Genomic DNA, 20033 nt, shown 5'->3' on the forward strand with positions numbered 1-20033 from the left:
GCGCCATCTGCTGGCCAATGTGGTAAACTGTGGTGAAGCAAATATTTTCATTCAATCCTATGTCCTGAGGCGATTGTATCGGAGAGTTGGATTGACAGACAATTGTTAAAGGGAAAGACAAATCTAACCTGCTGATATCTCCCTATGGCGCACAGGGCGCTGAAGATGAAGGTACATCTCTAACCTTCATCTTCGGCACAGTTTCCGTGCTATTAAGAGTTTAACCGTTATGCTAATTAGGTGTACCGTCCCCAGTTCACCGATTGGGCACACTGGGGGCGGGACTACTGCTGCCAGGGAACCAAACGCCTACTTAACAAAAAGATTTAACTCTTAAACAGCTCTTAAACCCGAACGTTCGGTATTTGATTAGCGGGGACGGCTGAACTTGGATAAAGCTCTAAGGTTGTCTAGAAAACATGGATACAGCCAATGACTATATTCATGATTTCCATATAACCTTAGGGCTTTATTCAACTTCTGCAGCCACCGCTAATCAAATGCTGAAAGTTCGGGTTCGGATGGACTCGAGCATGCTCCAGGTTCGCTCATCTCTAGTCACTGGTGCTAAAGCATAAAATGCAATATACTAGGGGAGGCTCCGTGTCACTAGCACTAATGCACTGTAATATCCAATACACCAGGGGAGGCTCTGTGTCACTGCCCTCATTAAAAGCTTCCGCTTTAAATGAGGGCAGCATGAAACTAATGACCGAAATACTGAACAGATCGGTGTATTACTTACATTATTCTATTTAGCCGTTCTCCTAATATGCAGGAGAATAGGATTCTTGCCACACCCCTCCCCCCGCCCTCCAGCTGCTGATTGACAGGTGACTGCCTATACACAGCATGGATAGATAACTGCCAATCAGCAGCTGGTGGGCGGAGTTTTCTGCTTCTCATGAATATCCAGGACTACTGAGCTCATGCACATAATGGAGAGGACTACTTATTGTCCATGTTATTCAGGAGGAGATCTCTGGATCAGCTGCACAGAACAATGTAAGTGATTCTCAGAGTCTCTTTAAGCAGGGCTGGGATTGGTTGCTATGGGCAACTCCCACCCGTTTCCGTTTCATAAGATTGATAAACTGAAGGCTTTGTGTACGTCTAGAAAGTCTGTCTTCAGCATTCAAAGGATCTTGCAATACGCTGCCACCACGGAGCCGGCCCTCTGTATTAGCATTGCCCACAGAGATCCTCTGAAGTGGAATTCCAATGTTGTTACAGTTATTACAGTAAACATGAAGCCGACAACATCCGTGCACAGGGTGATGAAGCAGAAATAGCCTACTGCTTAACTCTTGGTTTGCTGCAGCAAGTAAGTAAACTGTGTGTCACAAGCTGAAGCGGTAAGGGATAAGCACTTATTTCTTATTAAATACAAGGGCCATTGGCTCCCTGCCCAGCCAGTCCCTCTCATGGCTACCGGCAGCATTCTGTCTCCGGCCACAAGAGGCCGCTGTCTCCTCCAGCTCTCCGCCAACACATGAGCTTGCCGAGCTTAAAGCGTCATTGTCGTTTAAATTTTTTTTAGCAGAAATCAATAGTACAGGCAATTTTAAGAAACTTTGTAATTGGGTTTATTAGCTAAAAAATGTATTTTTATAATGAAAAAGCAGTTTGAAGCTTTCCCCCTGTCTTCATGGTTTTCTAGGGAGAGGGGAGGGGTGGAGGGAGAGGAGGCACCAAAACAGGACAAAAAAAAGAGTTAATTTAACGCTACATCACCGGGCTATCTCCTCTCAAGTCAGCACTGACCTGTCTGACCTCTGAATAGAGGCTTTCACACAGGTCCCACTGTGTAATGCTTTGTTCTCACTGCTGGCAACTAATCTCCCTCCTCCCCTCTCCATAGGTTACACAGGGCACGACTGATGTAAAAGTCGTGATTTCCTGATAATGAGCAGTGAATGAGAGAGAGGGGGGAAGGGGGGGGGGGGACCTGGAAAAGTCTTTATGAATGCAGATAATGGCAGATTTGCCTAATAAACCCAATTACAAAGTTTCTTAAAATCGCCTGGACTTTTTTGATTTCTGCAAAAAAAGACCCCCAAAAAACTGACATTTTAAAGGAAGAGGAAATAGAGGGATTAGCCAGTGTATGTAGGCAATTCCTACAGCAAAGGGGGTTTACTACTGGGGGGCCAACTACTATGTGTACTATCTACATGGAGAATAGGTACAGTATATGGGGGATTCTACTTACTGGGCAAGTCACAAAGGTGGGTCGGTACCTACACGGAGGCACACAGGGCCGAACTATTATATGGATGCAAAGTAAAGACCTCCTATACTATATAGGGGGAACAGAGGGGGCTTGTCTACTTTATGGGGGAACAGAGTGGCCTGAATACTAGTTGTGGGCAGGCACTGGTTATAACAGCTTAGATGGGGGCACGGTCACTGTGTGGAGCAATACAGATGATGCCTTAAACACAATTAAAATAGTATCAGAGGCAAAGAGAAACTGTTTATTTAGGGAAAGAAAAAAAAAAATGAGATTTTAATTTTTACCCATATCGCCCAGCCCTATTAGATATATATTGCACCAGCCACTATCATTGGTACACAGTAGTATTCTCACTGACCTTATATCCCCAGCATAAAGAGGATATACTGGCAGAGAACCGAACCTCAACGTGAGAACAAGCAGTGAAAGGGTTACCTATGGCCTACATGCACCATTAACAAGGCTGCCTGTACAGGATTCCGAGCCAAGCCCAGCCTGTATCTCATCCCGAGAGAGCTGTCACCGGCTGTATAAACACCAGCTTCCCGTCAGCAAGTTCAGTCAATACGGAGCTTGTTCCAGGCGGTGCACGCTCACCAACAATTCTCAACAAAGTAGCTGCTTGCACCATACAACGCAAATCCAAAAGCATAGACATTAGACTAGGGGGCAAATGCAGGCTCTTCTACATTAAGGAATCCACTATAAGCCAAATAAAAAAAAAGTCACATGGCTCTGGTATACATTAGGTTCTGACATCTTGTTTACAATGGTTATTAATATTTAAAGATTTGTGCAAGGTACTTGTATAATAAGAAACAGACTTAGTGCTAATACAGCCACGACCACTAGCTTTTGCCTAAGTGACCAACTGCGCTTTAACTAGAGGGGGGGGGGGGGGGACAACAACAAAGTCAGCAGAACAATACAACAAAGATGCTGTCTGCAAGCCAGGCCCATAAGGGGAGGTACTGCACACAGAAGACCACCCTGGAGGTAGACAGAAGCGTATGATGTTTTTAGGTATGAGTGTGGAAAACAGTAAGTACTGCAGCCTTATTGGGTATATTAAGAAAGTGTTCAAACAGTCCTGTCAACCTCCACAGTCCTGTCCCCTGATGTAAGCCCCAGCCTGAAGTGGATCTGCTATGATTTGTAAGGTGAGGGAGACTTCCTGGGTAAGAGTACAGGGCTGTAGACCCCACTATGCAGACCATGCCCCTCCCCCACTCCCCCTCCCAACCAGTACAGGGAGCTCTTACACCAAAGCAATGCTCTTACACCAATTCACAATTTTGAAAAACTGTGAGGACTTAAACCAAGACGCTCTTAAACCAAGTTACTCTTAAACCAAGGTACAACTGTATTTTAAAATTCAGCATGACAAGGCTTTTATATACCAAAGCGTTAACAATAGAAAGCAAGAATATTCCCCCCCCCGGACATTTCATGACATAAAGAATATCATGGCATTCAATAAGAGGTGCAGACTTTTCATATCATCACCATTATATATAGATGGAAAGCGGGCGCAGTTACTGACCTGAACAGGATGAAGCCGAGAGACTCCACCGCAGCCCTCCTCACATCATCATTGACATCACTCACCTAATAGCACAAGACAGACAAGAGCCAAGTTAGGGTTCTTTTACACACAAGCCGAGAACAGACTAAAAACGGATAACAGGTCATAAAGGATCGACTGAGAGCCCTATTACACTAAACAATCACCATCATCTGCTGATCATTTCTTTAGGTCCAGACCTAAAATCAGCCGCCGACTGCGCATCACTTCGTGTAATAACAACTGAGGATAGAACAAACAGTTATTATATTACCTCTCCACGTTCCTGGTGTTCTTCTGCGCTCTGCAGCTTCAGAGCGGCCTGTCTGAGCTGACGGGAAGCGAGCAGAGGGCAGGAGAAGACCAGGAGCGTGGACACGTAATATATTAACTGTTCAGGCAAGGTCTGCACAGACATCGCTAACGATAGATATATACACACACATACATATAATTATTGGGCCGTGTAATAGGCTTAGTAAACGAGCACTGATCTACCAGATTTACACTTGTTTACAATATTGATCGGGCCTTCATTGGCCAGCGTAAAGGTACTCTGACAGATTAAGGCCAAAGCCAGGAATGGATATGAAAAGTGAAGAAATCTCAGAGTAACTTTACGCTGGCCAATGAAGGCCCGATCAATATTGTAAACAAGTGTAAATCTGCTAGATCAGTGCTCGTTTACTAAGCCTATTACACGGCCCAATAATTATATGTATGTGTGTGTATATATCTATCGTTAGCGATGTCTGTGCAGTCCTTTTACACATACAGATATCTGACAGATTGAGGCCAAAGCCAGGAATGGATATGAAAAGTGAAGAAATCTCAGATATCTGTATGTGTAAAAGGACCCTTAATTTTACATATTACAGCCTCACCATTAAAGTATATACACCAATAAAAACAGCACAGCTACACTTACAGCAACATGTAAAAGACGACGAATAGCCTTGTTGTTTCCTGATCCGCAGTAAGCCATGGCAACGGTGTACATGCCGGAACGTCGCAGGATCGGGTCCTAAGAAGAGATACAGAAGACTATATTAATTCTAAACCACACACAGATTTCTAAAGCTAAGAACAGGTTACGTCAGGCGGCAGCACACGGCGGTATCTTCCTACTGCCAGTAACATGTGGAGCGTTTTGCACAATCGCTCTAGATCTTATATTTTTGTACACAGCTTGTACTTTACAGGCCATTCCGCTCAATTCATTTCAGAAGAAAATTGATGTCTCCTGCCATAGCTTCAAACCTTAGAAGTACTTAGAAGCTCGACATGTCTGCTACAGGGAGGTAAAACAGACGTGAACAATAAATTGTACAGGAATGAGGACAGGCCAGGCACAGGGGAAGCGTGTTACAAGAATATGACGCCAGAGAAAGGCGGCTTATGTTTACAATGTAGTTTAAAATGTTTTCTTCTAAGGCTAGGGTGACACCGTGGGTTCCTGCAGCGATTCTGACTGGTCGTCCAAAGGAACACAAAGTAGGATGAAAAGGTTGGAGGGAAATAAATAAATGAATTGAGACACAGATGCAACATGTCCATGCTATACGCCAACAGTGTTACCCCAAACAAAGGGAAAAACAACAACAACAAGTGGCCTATGAGGTTGTGTTCATTAGAAAGAGAAAAAAAAAACAAAAAAAAAACTTATCCCTAACACCAGCATCCCCATTCCAGGTCCAGAACTCAAATACCCATAAAGTGTAATATGTCATGATAAATATTTTTCAGTAAAGACACCCAAACCCTTCTTCAATTTATTGGAGGCATAAAATGCAGAACTCTGGCAATGTAAAAAAAAACTGGCAACATGCGCAAGAAGCGCCGCTGGCTTTGGGGCCCCTGCCAGGAGGCACCCCCCCCCAAATATGTATTATGTTCACTTTGTTTATTTAAAAAAAAAAAAAAAACTTCTGCATGTGCCTTCTGCAATCTCTCCTGGTCCCCTGGGCGAAGACCAGGCCGTAACTAGTCCACACGCTCTGCAGGGATGATTGAAAGGCAAAGAGGCCTGTTAGAGGCATATCTGCCTGTCAATTATCCTGGCTATGACTACTTACAGCCAGGACATGACTAGTTCCCGCCTCAGTCCCTGCAGGGCACACTGGACTAAAAGACTATTTTACTGCATATAAAGCTACAGAACACCGCACACAAACTGTAGTGTGGTACGGCTTTATTAGGAGCTGCTAACAGTGTTATAAGCAATACTGATGATCAGTTCCTTTTAAGTGCCAGAGTACCCCTTTAATAGACTTACATTGAAGCTCTTATTGAGCAGCAAGACAGAAAATAAAGAAAGCCAGGGAAAGCATACTTGTCTAAGCAATAACTAGACACCATGAGGGAACAGAACACTCTCCAACCAAAAGTTGAGTTTTGTTTTTTTTAATCACTGACCTTGTCTCGGCAAAGACTTTCAATTAGAGCATCTGCCTCCTCCATGCGGCCATACATGACTAGAGCGATGCCTACTGCTAAGCCCCGCAGGATCTTCTCGTGCTGTGTCTCTTGGGCATAACCAACCATGTCTTCTATCGCTTGGGCATTTTTGGATCCAAGCATTACCAAGCCAAGTGCCAGACCCGCAGCTTCCCCTAGAGGACAAATTGGTAACAAACAAAAAATTACAGTAATAGAAACATGAACGGCAAACACTAAAAAGACTAATAGGCATTGAATAGGTTAAATGGGAAAAATAACTTTGCCCACCTGTCACAGCATCATCCTGGTACAGATTGGTTTTTAGGAGGTCATAAACATCTTGACGTGCTGTTCCCATTGCAGCCAAACCTAAACCTAAGCACCCACCATGCCGCACAATCTGGTAAAAGATGGAGATAAAGATAAGAGAAAGGACATTATCTATGGTAACAAAAAACGTAATAAGTCACTATACTGCGATTTAAAGGGGAACTATCAGCAGGTTGGACAATTTTAATCTGCTAATATGTCCCTATTGCACAAGAGGCGTAGAGGAGGAAGGTATGTCTTCCTCGGCACTGTTCCGGTGCAGTTAGTCATGTGTTTGCTCCATGGTCCGGTGAGACTGTTAGGAGCACTGCCCACTCCTACAGCGCCAATCTGCCCCTGCCAGATCGGCGCTATGGGGGCAGGCAGGGCTCCTATCGGTCTCACCAGACCATGAAGCAAACGAACAACTAACGGCACAAGAACAGTGCCGAGGAAGACGGTAAGACACTCCGAAGCAATAGGCATATATCAGCAGGTTAGACGCAGTCATTTGATTGATGGATACATTGAGGCGTGACTCTCTGTACTGGCCAAGGCTTCATGTGTTTAGTCTCTTTTTTTCAACCAACTTATTATTTTTTCAAATAAAAAGCTTCAGGAGACTGGGCCTGCATACATTAAGTATAGCTGTTATATGGTGGCCTTCAGGAGACTGGACCTGGATACAGTAAGTATAGCTGCCTTCAGGAGACTGGACCTGGATACAGTAAGTATAGCTGCCTTCAGGAGACTGGACCTGGATACAGTAAGTATAGCTGCCTTCAGGAGACTGGACCTGGATACAGTAAGTATAGCTGCCTTCAGGAGACTGGACCTGGATACAGTAAGTATAGCTGTTATATATCTGCCTTCAGGAGATTGGACCTGGATACAGTAAGTATAGCTGTTATACAGCAGCCTTCAGGAGACTGGACCTGGATACAGTAAGTATAGCTGTTATACAGCAGCCTTCAGGAGACTGGACCTGGATACAGTAAGTATAGCTGTTATATATCTGCCTTCAGGAGACTGGACCTGGATACAGTAAGTATAGCTGCTATATAGCTGCCTTCAGGAGACTGGACCTGGATACAGTAAGTATAGCTGTTATACAGCAGCCTTCAGGAGACTGGACCTGGATACAGTAAGTATAGCTGTTATATAGCGGCCTTCAGGAGACTGGATCTGGATACAGTAAGTATAGCTGTTATATAGCTGCCTTCAGGAGACTGGACATGGATACAGTAAGTATAGCTGTTATATAGCTGCCTTCAGGAGACTGGACCTGGATACAGTAAGTATAGCTGTTATATAGCTGTCTTCAGGAGACTGGATCTGGATACAGTAAGTATAGCTGGTATATAGCAGCCTTCAGGAGACTGGACCTGGATACAGTAAGTATAGCTGTAATATAGCTGCCTTCAGGAGACTGGACCTGGATACAGTAAGTATAGCTGTAATATAGCTGCCTTCAGGAGACTGGACCTGGATTTCTGGTATAGCTTAGTTTTACAGCATGAAAAAAGGAGTGTACATTGCACACATGGTTTATAACACATCTACTGTTGATTTAGACGTTGAAAGTTATGACAGTTACACTTTAATCATATGTGCTTCAAGTACCTTTAATGAAGCTTTCCCCTTATAGATAGTTGTGACAGCTGTTGTATCCTTGCAAAAGTGAAATCCTTGGTGGACTGAAGTCCTGCATGTGCCCTATCCAGTAGCGCCACTTGTAGATACAGTTATGCGGCTGTGTCAGTACACCAGCAAGAACTTTCAAGTAGTATTTAATAAATTATCATGATGCGGAGAGCTCTGAGAGCCACTCCGCAGAACACCATCTATGCTAGTGGACAGTGTTCTGGAGAATGTGTGAACGCACCCCTACAGAGGAGGTACCGCCTTTAATGACACTCACATGCCCTACTAAGGCATATGGAAAGGGGTAGTTAGAAAGGGACAGCCCATTAAACAATAACAGTATAGCTTTGGCAGATGCCCTTTGTTTTCAATTCCTTTCAAGCACATTTACCGCATGGCTTTTATGACCCATCAAAACAGTTCCCAGCAGACCTATCAATCGCATACAGAAATCTTACATCATTGCTGGCATTCTTCAGCTGGTTGAGCAGGTAATCTATGATATCACCACCATGGTTTGCATGAATAAGTCCCAGAGCATACAGGCCCCCTCCTTCCTGGTAAGCAGAGCCGGGGGAAGTGTCCTTAGGCAAATAAGTAGCCATAAGCTGCAAAGCCTCCTTCTCATGGCCCTGTGTGGGGAGAATAGTGAAAAAAGCAAAACAATTAGTTATATTTTATATTTGAACAAGAACAAAAAAAAAAAAAAACAGGACTTGTCTACTAGGCTACCTAAATATAGGCTATGTGCCCACACAGCATTTTTGCTCAGTATTTTGCAACCAGAACCATAAGTGGGCTGAAAACACAGAACGGCTATGTTCACACACTGCTGAAATTTAGTTGATGGCCGCCATTTAACGTCAAATAATTGTAGTTATTTTAAATCCAGGCCGTTATTTGCCATTAAATGGCGGCCATCCACTTAATTTCAAGAGTGAGAGAACATTTCTGTGATTTAGGCCCACTCCTGGTTCTGTTTGCAAAATACTGACCAAAATACAGTGTGGGAACATCGCCTATACCTTTCAAAGCCTTTGAGTTACTTACCTTGTGAATAACTCCTAAACTCGCTGTTGCAGTGAACTTTGCCCAATTCGTAGCTCTCGCCAGCCATTCTAGATTATCTCTGAGGTCAAAGAATTAAAAAAAAAAAGTTTATTTACCAAATACAACTCTAGCAAAGGCAAAATCTTTTTAAATGGTTAAAAACTAATAAAGCTAGAATAGATCAGTGCTAATGTAATCTACAAGGGGAAGGATTTCACTCCAGTAGAGAACTTATTGTCTATCAGTGAATAAGCATGGATTTAGCAAAAAGTGTCAGCAAAAAAAAAAAAAAAAAAACAATAAAAAAATTGGATAATTCCTTACCTGAGGAACTGATCACTGGTGGTGCCGCAGTGCATGAAAGAATTAGCTATTACAGTAGCTGTATGACACACAGAATTCCTCACTGCATCCTAAAATAAGAAGCACATTGTTTTGGTATATGCAAAACTCTTAAAGGGGTATTCCACTTAAACATAACTTTTGATATGTTGCTGTCTATGGTGAGACAAACAATTACTTCCATACTTGTTATTATCTATTCAGTCTCTTTCCCCCAGTTTCTGCTGAAAACACAAGTGTGTGTGCGAGCCTCTGTCTCTGTCTCCTCCTCTTCCCCCCTCCCTTCTGAGACAGCTGATGTGAACACGTTCCTGACAGGCTTTATCTGCAACATGGTAGCTTCTTTGTAATGCTGGAAGGATTAATTACAGTGAGTTCATTAGCAACTTGACCTCAGAATAACCCTCCCAGCATTGCAATGCTACAAAGCTACAATATTGCAGATAAAACCTGCCAGGGTCTTCAGCCATGTCAGAAGGGAGGGGGGGGAGGAGGAGAGAAAAGCTCACATACTGATTTTTGTGTCTTCAGCAGAAAGCAGCAGCTCAGAACTGAGAGAAGGAGACTGGAAAGATAATAAGTATGGAAGGAATTGTTAGTTGCACCATAAAAAGTTATATGTGAGTGGTATACCCCTTTAAAGACTAACATAATTAAGGAAATAGCAGGTGGGCGAGTAAGAAAAAGTATTCTATACATATAATCATATCTAGTAGGCTACTGCCCCGATGCTTACTTGGAGATGTGCTATTCTTTTCCTGCATTGTAATGTATATTAGCATTAGAATAGACATCACAGTACATTAAGCAGCCTGTGTCAGGAGCGCTGCAGCCCCAGCACGTGTGAAGCAGGTGAGTGGGGATAACTATCATTCCCTGCTCGCTCTGCTTCACTGAGAGACGGCTGCAGCGCTCCTGACACAGGCTGCTCAACCTACTATAATGTTTATTCTAATGATAATATGCATTATAATAAACACTGGGGCAGGCTTATCATTGTTAACACTGCATACAGCAGTCACACGCTCCTCCATGTTCAGCCATCTCTATACTGATATTCCATTCAGACCAGGACTGCGCAGCCTGGAGGAGGGGTGTCTGATTTCAGCCCTGCAAGGCACATAAGGGAGCAATTGTCAGTAAGTGCGGAGCAACACTGTACACAGAACTATTTTACTATAAAGTGGCCATCCCCCTTAACCTTTCTATCATGCTGAGAAATTAGTAAAGCAGTAAAACATAACAGTAAATAGTATCGCAAACCTTAGTGTTCTTTAAGATCATCAAGTCTGTATTGTTATTCCGTATCAAAAACTGTAAGTGCAGCTCTATGGCCATCTCCCCACTGAGGATTTTTATCATTTTTGAAATCTGGTCTTTTGGTTCTGGACTCTGAAGAAAATTATAAAAAATTTTTTTTTTAAATATAAGGCAAGTGAACTGTAAGACATAGCAAACATTACGGGCTGGCAATAAGTACATCCTAACAATTTCCACATAGCCTGCTTCTCAGACATCCCATTTAAAATCTGCACACTAGTCAATGTCCCCCCCCCCCCCCCCCCCCCCCGATTAATTCTGCAGTGTGTGGCTAACATTTATTAAAATCTCATCCAAATAGTAGCTACTGAAAATCCAGTGAGTATAGGAGACATGCACCCATACCCTAAGGATGGTATCACACAGCATTTTAGATATGGTTATTGAACCACAACAGGAAGTGGAATAATCCTTACACATCAGCCATACAACTATATACTCAGACAGCGGGGGCTTGGCTGCTATGTGTAGCTGAACCCCAGAGCTAATGGCTGACACCAGCCATCCCACTGGTGGCAGTGATTTAACTCTTTCAATAGTGTGTAATGTTATATCAGTGGTAAGATTTCTGATACTAACCTATTCAATGCTAATGAAAAGTAGGGGGGCTTAAGTGTAAAAAATTAAGGAAAAAAAGAAAGAAAAAATATTGTACACTTAAGTCTCCCTACTTTTCATTAGCATTGCATAGGTTAGTATTAGAAATCTGACCACTGATATAGCATTACATCACACTATTAAAAGAGTTAAATGACTGCCACCAGTGGGATCGCTGGTGTCAGCCATTAGCTCCAGGGTTCTGCTACACATAGCAGCCAAGCCCCCGCTGTCTGAGTATATAGTTGCATGGCTAATGTGTAAGGATTATTCCACTTCCCGTTTTGGCTCAAAAACTATATTTTAAATGTTGCGTGATACCACCCTTAGGGTATGGGTACATGTCGCCTATACTCTCTGGATTTTCAGTAGCTACTATTTGGATAAGAAAATACAGCCCCATTGACGGAAAACTAAAAGTGATTATAGGGGTTACAACAGAGGGATTTTAATTGATTACTTTTTAAAAATTAAAAACTATTTTTTGAAAATCACAAACACTCTATGGGACCAATTTGCAAGTGCAAATCAACCAAGATAGATAATATGAACAAACTAACTGCGTCTGTTGATTTGCCACCAGTTGTGCTTGTGGGTTTCTCCTCTGTTTCCATTGGTTCACTGCAAGATGAAACAAAAAAAAAAAAAAAAAAATACACAGTAAGATTTAATCCTATTCATACTTCTGTAAAGTGAATGTGTCAGATGCTTTATTAAGGCCCAACAGCGGGGCAAAAAACAGGAGTTACAAACAGTCGTTTCAAATCACAACACTTCCTCTGGCTCACCAGCTATCTAGCAGTGTCAGCAATTTGGAAAGTGAATTGCATCTGACAGGTTCAACTTAATTACCGGCTTAATTAACAAAAATCAAATTATGGACTTAAAGGAAGTCCCATGAAAATAAAAATGGGCAGACAGGTAAGAGGGTGCAGGAACTTAAAGGGAATCTTTCACCAGGTTTATGCCGCCTTAAATGAGGGCAGCATAAACTAGTGACAGAAATGCTGAATAGATCAGTGTATTACTTACATCATTCTGTTCAGCGTTCTCCTAATATGCAGGAGAATAGGACTCTTGCCACACCCCTGCTCCCGCCCTCCAGCTGCTGATTGACAGTTGACTGCCTATATACAGCATGGATAGATAACTGCCAATCAGCAGCTGGTGGGCGGAGTTTTCTGCTTCTAATGGATATCCAGGACTACTGGGCTCATGCACACGAAGAGGACTACTTATTGTCCATGTTATTCAGGAGGAGATCTCTGGATCGGCTACACAGAACAATGTAAGTTCCTCTATCACTAGTTTATGCTACCCTGAGATAGGATAACCTAAATCTAATGACAAAGTCTCTTTAATAAACAAAATATACTTACTAGTCTGCGTGCCTCCCAGGGCTGTGGAGTCAGAGTCGGAGTTGGAGCTAGTTTTGGCTGGAGTCGGGAAAAAAATGTACCGACTCCAGCTTTAAAAAAATCTTTAGAAAATGTAGAATTGAATTTTGATATGAATTTTACAAGTTTTGTTAATGAATATATATTATGAGCAACATTCTAATAGGAAACTGGCCCTATTACATAAGGGTGGTCAGGGAATACGTCAGTAATAGAACACTGGCTCTATTACATAAGGGTGGTCGGGGAATATGTCAGTAATAGGACACTGGCCCTATTAGATAAGGGTGGTCGGGGGAAAGTTGTCTGTAACTATTTGGCAGTTTGTTTCTGAGCTGGAAGAGTCCATTGTGTGGGGGGAGATCTGTGCTGGTCTCTTCCTGGATGCTGGATGACTGTATATGAGCAGCAGTGTAATCTGGAGATATCCTGTGTAATATAGAGGAGGAGGAGAAGACATATGTAGTGTAGTAGTAACCTCTGTCCTCAAAGTGGTGTTTTCTCTCTGGAAGAAGATGTGTGTGTTTTTCTTTAGTGCTCTATGGCTGCAGCTGTGTGTGTGTGTGTGTGTTTGCGCACGCTATGGCTGCAGTACGCTGTGTGTGCTATGACGGCAGCAGGCTGTGTGTGTGTGTGTGTGTGTGCGCGCACTATGGCAGCAGCAGGCTGTGTGTGTGTGTGTTATGACTGCAGCAAGCTGTGTATGTGTGCACTATGGCTGCAGTACGCTGTGTGTGCTATGACGGCAGCAGGCTGTGTGTGTGTGTGCGTGCGTGCGCGTGCTATGGCGGCAGCAGGCAGTGTGTGTGTGTGTGTTATGACTGCAGCAAGCTGTGTATGTGTGCACTATGGCTGCAGAAAGCCCAGTGTGTGTGTGTGTGTGTGTGTGTGTGTGTGTGTGTGTGTGGGGGGGGGGGGGGGGGGGGGTGTTTGCGTGTGGCCGTGTGTGCGCACGCGCTATGGCAGCAGCAGGCTATTCGGGTGTGTGTGTGTGCTATAGCTGCAACAGGCTATGTGGATGTGTGTGTGTGTGTGTGTGCTATGGCTGCAGCAAGCTGTGTGTGTGTGCTATTGCGTGCCCCCCACAGTGACTATGCGTGAGCCCCTCTCTACATCACTGTGTGACCCCTCTCTACATCACTATGTGTGACCCCTCTCTACATCACTATGTGTGACCCCTCTCTACATCACTATGTGTGACCCCTCTCTACATCACTATGTGTGACCCCTCTCTACATCACTATGTGTGACCCCTCTCTACATCACTATGTGTGACCCCTCTCTACATCACTATGTGTGACCCCTCTCTACATCACTATGTGTGACCCCTCTCTACATCACTATGTGTGACCCCTCTCTACATCACTATGTGTGACCCCTCTCTACATCACTATGTGTGACCCCTCTCTACATCACTATGTGTGACCCCTCTCTACATCACTATGTGTGACCCCTCTCTACATCACTGTGTGTGACCCCTCTCTACATCACTATGTGTGACCTCTATATTACAGGGATCTGGCATTGTTAGCAGCGTTTCTGTGTGTATGGTGAATATTTAGCTAGAAACATAGAAGATTGTCAGCAGGAAAAGACCACCTGCTCCATCTAGTCTAGTTGTGAGTAGTTCAGGACATGGAGGCTGGAGACTGGCTGCATCCACTGCACACATAGGAGAAGCTGCTTTATATCTTTCCTTATTCCCTCAGAAATTGCCCCAGGATCATGTAGGACATTAGGGAGAAGCTGCTGAGCCAGTGTGATATATATAACTCCACTAGTATATGACCGACCATTTATCAAGGAGCAGGAGTCAGACCTGATAAAATTCAGGAGTCGGAGTTGGAGCTGCGGCTTACCGACTCCACAGCCCTGGTGCCTCCTTTGCTCCGCTTCCAGGTCTTGCTGAAAGCCGCTGGCTATTATATTCGGCTGGAAACCGGGTACGCCACATACCCAGCATTTCCAGCTGCAAAGTCACAGCCCCATCACAGTCACCGACTTGGTAAACGGGCATGGCTCAGCCAGGTATGTAACATTGCAGCTGGAAAAGCTGCAGGAGGGAGGCTTCTGTCAGCTGGATATATGAGCGGTGTGGAATGGCACAAGGATAGGCAAGTATACTTTGTTTAATATGTTTTCACACAGCTTAGCCTTTCTGCTTTTTTAAATGTCATGGGACCTCTCTAATAAATAGCAAAATAAAAAAGGTATCTGACCAACACTTTAAATCCGATATGGATATCTGTTTGGCCTGAAACAAGCAAACCGTAAAACCTACCTGTCTTTTGGAGTTCCTGGTACTGTACCAGTGTTTGTTGATCCTGGAACTGATGGAATGGGGGCACCAACAGTCCGAAGGTTTTGGATGACAGAAGAGAGGAACTGCTGGCTGGCACTCTCATACAAGTCAAAGCATATCTGATATGCCATGAGCAAATTATCCTCCTTCACCAACTTCTCTAAAATGTCACTGACTGCTTGTGGGTCATCCAAGAATATCAGGCACTGTGGACAGGAAAAAAAAAAAAGGATATAAATGAAGGAAGTTGCACTAGCAAAATATTCTCTTTATTCCAGCAGTAAGTTATATTATGAACAGGAGACTGAGGTTACCTGGCACACATTGATGAAGTCGGGTTTCTCCAAGTTCATGTAAATTTTGACCAAGACACGAAGAACTTTATTTCTAAACTGCTTGTTTTGCATTAAGGACATGCAGACCTTTAAACTGTAGGCTAACATCCCGGGGACATCATTCTAAAACACAAAAAATTAAAAATAAAAAATTTAATTTTTTTTTTTTTTAAATCGCCTTAAGGCACAAACAAAAATACAGTAATAAAAAAAAAAAAAAAAATCTAAAGAGTGATAAGAAGAACTATGGATCTCACCGATTCTAAAATGGTTTTCTGGAAAACATCTAAGCGTCGAGTCTCTAGAGCGATCCCTATTGCCTGCTTGTATTTGTGGTCATCTAGGCAGCGCTGGAACATCTTATTTACAATCCCCTCTAAGCGCTCGTCCACCGGCTTCTTCTCACCCTCTGGGAGCTCGGCATTTTCTACACACTGCTTGGTGTAATGGTCAATGCATTTGGCTAGACAAAATAATAATAATATTAATACTCTGCAGCTGGCAATCTTACCTATTGCAACAAGCAGAATACAGATGCTTATTTGAAAGTGTATCTGTCATTGAATATTTTTTACAGAAATCAGGAGTACAAGTTATTTTAAGAAACTCTAATAAAGGCTTTTTTGTCTAATAAAACCTTGCTGTACTTCCATTTAAAAAAAATCTCCAGTCTTCCAGTACTTATCAGCTACTGTATGTCCTGCAGGAAGTGGTGAATTATTTCCAGCGAGAGAGCAGGAGAGGTTATCTAAGGGGATTTGCTGCTGCTCTGAACAGTTCCTGACATGGACAGAGGTGGCAGCGAAGAAAGCACTGTGTCAGACTGGTGAGAATACACCATTTCCTGCAGGACATATGGCAGCTGATAAGTACTGGAAGACTGATGATTTCTTAATAGAAGTAAATTACAAATGTCTGGCACTTTATGAACAACCGCTTTCAAACAGATCAACCGCCTGTCTTCTTCTCCGGCTCACTGACAGCCTGCTCAGCCAATCAAAATGATGTTCCGCCACAGCCACTGATGGCTGAGCAGGCCATCAGTGACCCGAGAGCTGGAGAAGGAGGCGGGAGCGCAGGCAGGTAAGCATGATCTGTTCAAGGCAGTGACTACATTCTGAATGCAGAACCATAGGCCATAACAGTACAGAGCATCGCAGCATATTTCACTGCCTAACGTGCATAGTGAAATCCGCTGCAAGCTTGGTAGTGTGAATCTACCCTAAGGGTGCATTCACACATACAGGATCCGTAGCAGATTTGATGGCCCAGAATTGATTTGCTTTGAATCTGCAGCTTCAAATCTGCTGCAGATCCTGTACGTGTGAACGCACCCTTTGGCTATGTTCACACTACGTAAAAGTACGGCCGTTGGTGCCATTGGCAACAACGGCTGTACTTTGTGCGGGGTGGAACACTGCCTATTGTTCTATGGGATCCAGGCCGGAGCGTATACACTCCGTCCGGGATCCCATACGGACCCGCAAAGAACTGACGTCAGTTCTGCGGCCGCAATTCAGTGAATTTTGGCCCCAGAAAGACCTGTCAGTTTACACTTCATTGTTTGCTGTGTGACGTCCCGATGCGAGCGCGCGCTGATGCGCCGGCATCAGAACTCTGCGGCCAGAAAGATCATCTAGTACTGCAGTACCGGCCGGGATGATCTTGGCAGAGACCGGCCGTTCACGTAGGGGCATTCCAGCCCATAAATAGGCTATGGCTACACAGAGCTGTAACTGATAACCCAGATTGCCTGTCATATGACCAAAGCCAAAAAGAAGAGTGTGTGTATACAAGACCAGCTTTAAAATGTTCGTTATTTTACCCAACTGCATTTCTGGACGTCACAGATCTATGAATCAATGCACATATGCTCAATGTGATCAGAAGTAAAACAACTCAACAAACCAGAAAATAAGATGTTTATTGTCTACAATGGATTAACTCATCAAAGTTGGTGAAAATGTCCTGATAAAAAGAAGAATGTACAAATAGCTACGTGCATGAGGATAATGCTAGGTTCACACTGCATTTTTCAAATCCAACTTTTTTTAATGTACACAAAAGGGTGGTGGACCACATTTTGTGTACGCAAAAAAAATGGATGCATTTTGATCTGTTATTTGATCCTTTCTTTATAATGGAATTCAATGGAAAAACGGATGCACAAAACATTTTTGCATAAAACAGACAACTACCATAACTACAACTCCATTTTTTTCTCTTCGCCTTCTCCAATATCCTCTATAAATTGAGCATCTGCCTACAAACCAACCTTTTTTTTTTTTTTAGCCCCTATATTTCACTGGATAAAAATGGTACATTACCACTACACTGTATTACGCTGCTACAGGATATGAAAATACTGCATGTAACAAGATGAGATAAACCTAAAAAACCAACAGCTTAACAATGTCAACTCACCTATAATAGTCTCCACATATTCAGAGTTATCGTTCACGTTAAACAGATCCCCAGCGCCCAGAGCGTAGTTCAGGGACTCTTCAAAAGCCCCCAGGTGGTAAAACACTTTGGAGGCCACAAGGGCAGCAAACTGACGGCTTCTGAAGGTCTCATCTTCATAGAGCACCTCACTGCGGAATAAACAGCCAGAAAACAAACCTTACCGAATATCAAAGGAAGAAGCCATATTGTGGGGTTTAGTCTAAGGCCCCGTTCCCACTGAGCAAAGGTAGCGGAATTCCGCGATGGAATTCTCCGCCGCGGAATGCCGTAGGCCTCCCGCTCAAAATGGGAGTCTATGGGAGGCGCGCTCTCCTGCTCTGTATGCGCTGAAGAATGAACATGTTCATTCTTCAGCGCGTACAGAGCAGGAGCGCGCGCCTACCATAGACTCCCATTATGAGCGGGAGGCTAACAGCATTCCGCGGCGGACAATTCCTTTGCTCAGTGGGAACGGGGCCTAAAGAACACTGACGCAAAAAACTTTCACATTAATAAATGGGTATTCCAGCTCTCCAACTTATCTCCCATCCACAAGGTAAGGGGTAAATGATCAGCCATATTTGGCCAATTACCGTCCGTTCTGGCTGAAAACAGTTTTGTATAGTAGCCCATGTTGCACAATGTCAGCGGATCATTCTCTTTTAGGGTTTCTTCACACGTACCGGATCCGCAGCGTGAAATTCACAGCCTTAGAACGTTCTGAATACACCATGATGATAAAGACAGTCTGCTGGCCGCCGCTCTGTGTAGTAGGAGTGACAGCAGAAGACCACCACTCAGTCCCTCCTGCAGCCTCCCCCAATCTCCCTTTATGTTTGTGGTTGTAATAGACAGTGAGCGGGAAACAAGGAGCAAGCAAGCGCTCCCCTCACAGGTCGGCACTCGCTTCCTCCTGTAGATCAGGCCTTGTAACACGGTCCTTAAGGCCCTATTACACGGAGCGATAATCAACTCAATCGGACTGATTTGGCAGATTAACGCTCCGTGTGATAGAGACAATGATCACCAGCTGATGATTGGTTTAGGTCTAGACCTAAAATCGTTGGGTGCCGACCAAGCATCGCTATGTATAATAGTGATGGCGGCCGACAGCTGATGATTCCCCAAACTCCTGACACCTTACCTCTCCCTGCTCCCGGTCTTCTTTACCGTGCTCTGCAGCTTCCTGGTGCCGGCTGCTGCTGCGTCTGAGCGGCCTACGATTGGCTGAGCTGCCTGTCAGCTGACAGGCCGCTCAGACGCTGTTGCTGGAAGCTGCAGAGCACGGGAAAGAAGACCGGGAGAGGTAAGGGGTAAGGTGTTTGGGCAAGGGCTGCATGGACATCGCTAACGATGTCCATGCAGCCCTTGCTGCCCAATTATTGGCAGTCTAATAGGTCCAGTAAACGAGCGTGATCTAGCAGCTCAGAGCTCTCTTACTAAAATAATCGGGATGGTAAACTCCCCTTGGTAAAAAGGAGCCGATAAGACATGTGACAGGGTTTGTCTCTTTTCCTATTGCTATTAACATACGGATCCTCAGCTGAGTGGGAATTTTTATGGCAAGCTCATATAGTAATCTGGTGTGTATGACACATGAGCACATCACTAAACCATGTTTATTAGTGTAGATACCTTCAAATACCGAGACTGAAGATAACCTGCAACCCATGTGTCCGAAAATCATCCAAAAAAGAAAGAATAGTCAAACAAATCTTACATTTTATCCACCGACTCAGATATCTCTGCCCAGAAATCGTTCACAACTGCATTCAGCTTGTGCAATGCAAATTCCTAAAGTGAAGACAATTTGGAGATGAGTTGGTAGATGTATGACCACAGTATATACAAAATACACACCCTCATCCCTTAAAGGGGTTGTTTACCAAAAAATGTTTTCTTTCAAACCAACTGGTGCCAGAAAGTTCCAGAGATTTGTGATTTACTTCTAATAAAAAATCTGAAGTGTTTCAGTACTTATCAGCAGCTGTATGTCCTGCAGGAAGTGGTGTATTCTCTCTAGTCTGGAGAGCAGGAAACATTTTCTATATGG

General features: G+C 43.7%; 1 protein-coding gene across 1 annotated transcript in view; it reads right to left on the reverse strand.

Moving 5' to 3' along the window:
* Window positions 1-20033, reverse strand: part of PSMD1 (proteasome 26S subunit, non-ATPase 1) — a 65695-nt gene that overhangs the window by 40756 nt on the left and 4906 nt on the right. The window contains exons 3-16 of the mRNA XM_069974464.1: window positions 19701-19774; window positions 17960-18129; window positions 15793-15998; window positions 15515-15658; window positions 15180-15406; window positions 12062-12122; window positions 10848-10976; window positions 9567-9655; window positions 9243-9321; window positions 8651-8824; window positions 6528-6639; window positions 6216-6412; window positions 4729-4824; window positions 3780-3844 (exon numbers count right to left, since the gene is read on the reverse strand). Coding sequence (XP_069830565.1) covers window positions 3780-3844; window positions 4729-4824; window positions 6216-6412; window positions 6528-6639; window positions 8651-8824; window positions 9243-9321; window positions 9567-9655; window positions 10848-10976; window positions 12062-12122; window positions 15180-15406; window positions 15515-15658; window positions 15793-15998; window positions 17960-18129; window positions 19701-19774 — 1823 coding nt within the window. The remainder of the gene's footprint in view (window positions 1-3779; window positions 3845-4728; window positions 4825-6215; window positions 6413-6527; window positions 6640-8650; window positions 8825-9242; window positions 9322-9566; window positions 9656-10847; window positions 10977-12061; window positions 12123-15179; window positions 15407-15514; window positions 15659-15792; window positions 15999-17959; window positions 18130-19700; window positions 19775-20033) is intronic.

Source organism: Dendropsophus ebraccatus, chromosome 6, assembly GCF_027789765.1.
Source record: "Dendropsophus ebraccatus isolate aDenEbr1 chromosome 6, aDenEbr1.pat, whole genome shotgun sequence".
Classification (NCBI taxonomy): domain Eukaryota; kingdom Metazoa; phylum Chordata; class Amphibia; order Anura; family Hylidae; genus Dendropsophus; species Dendropsophus ebraccatus.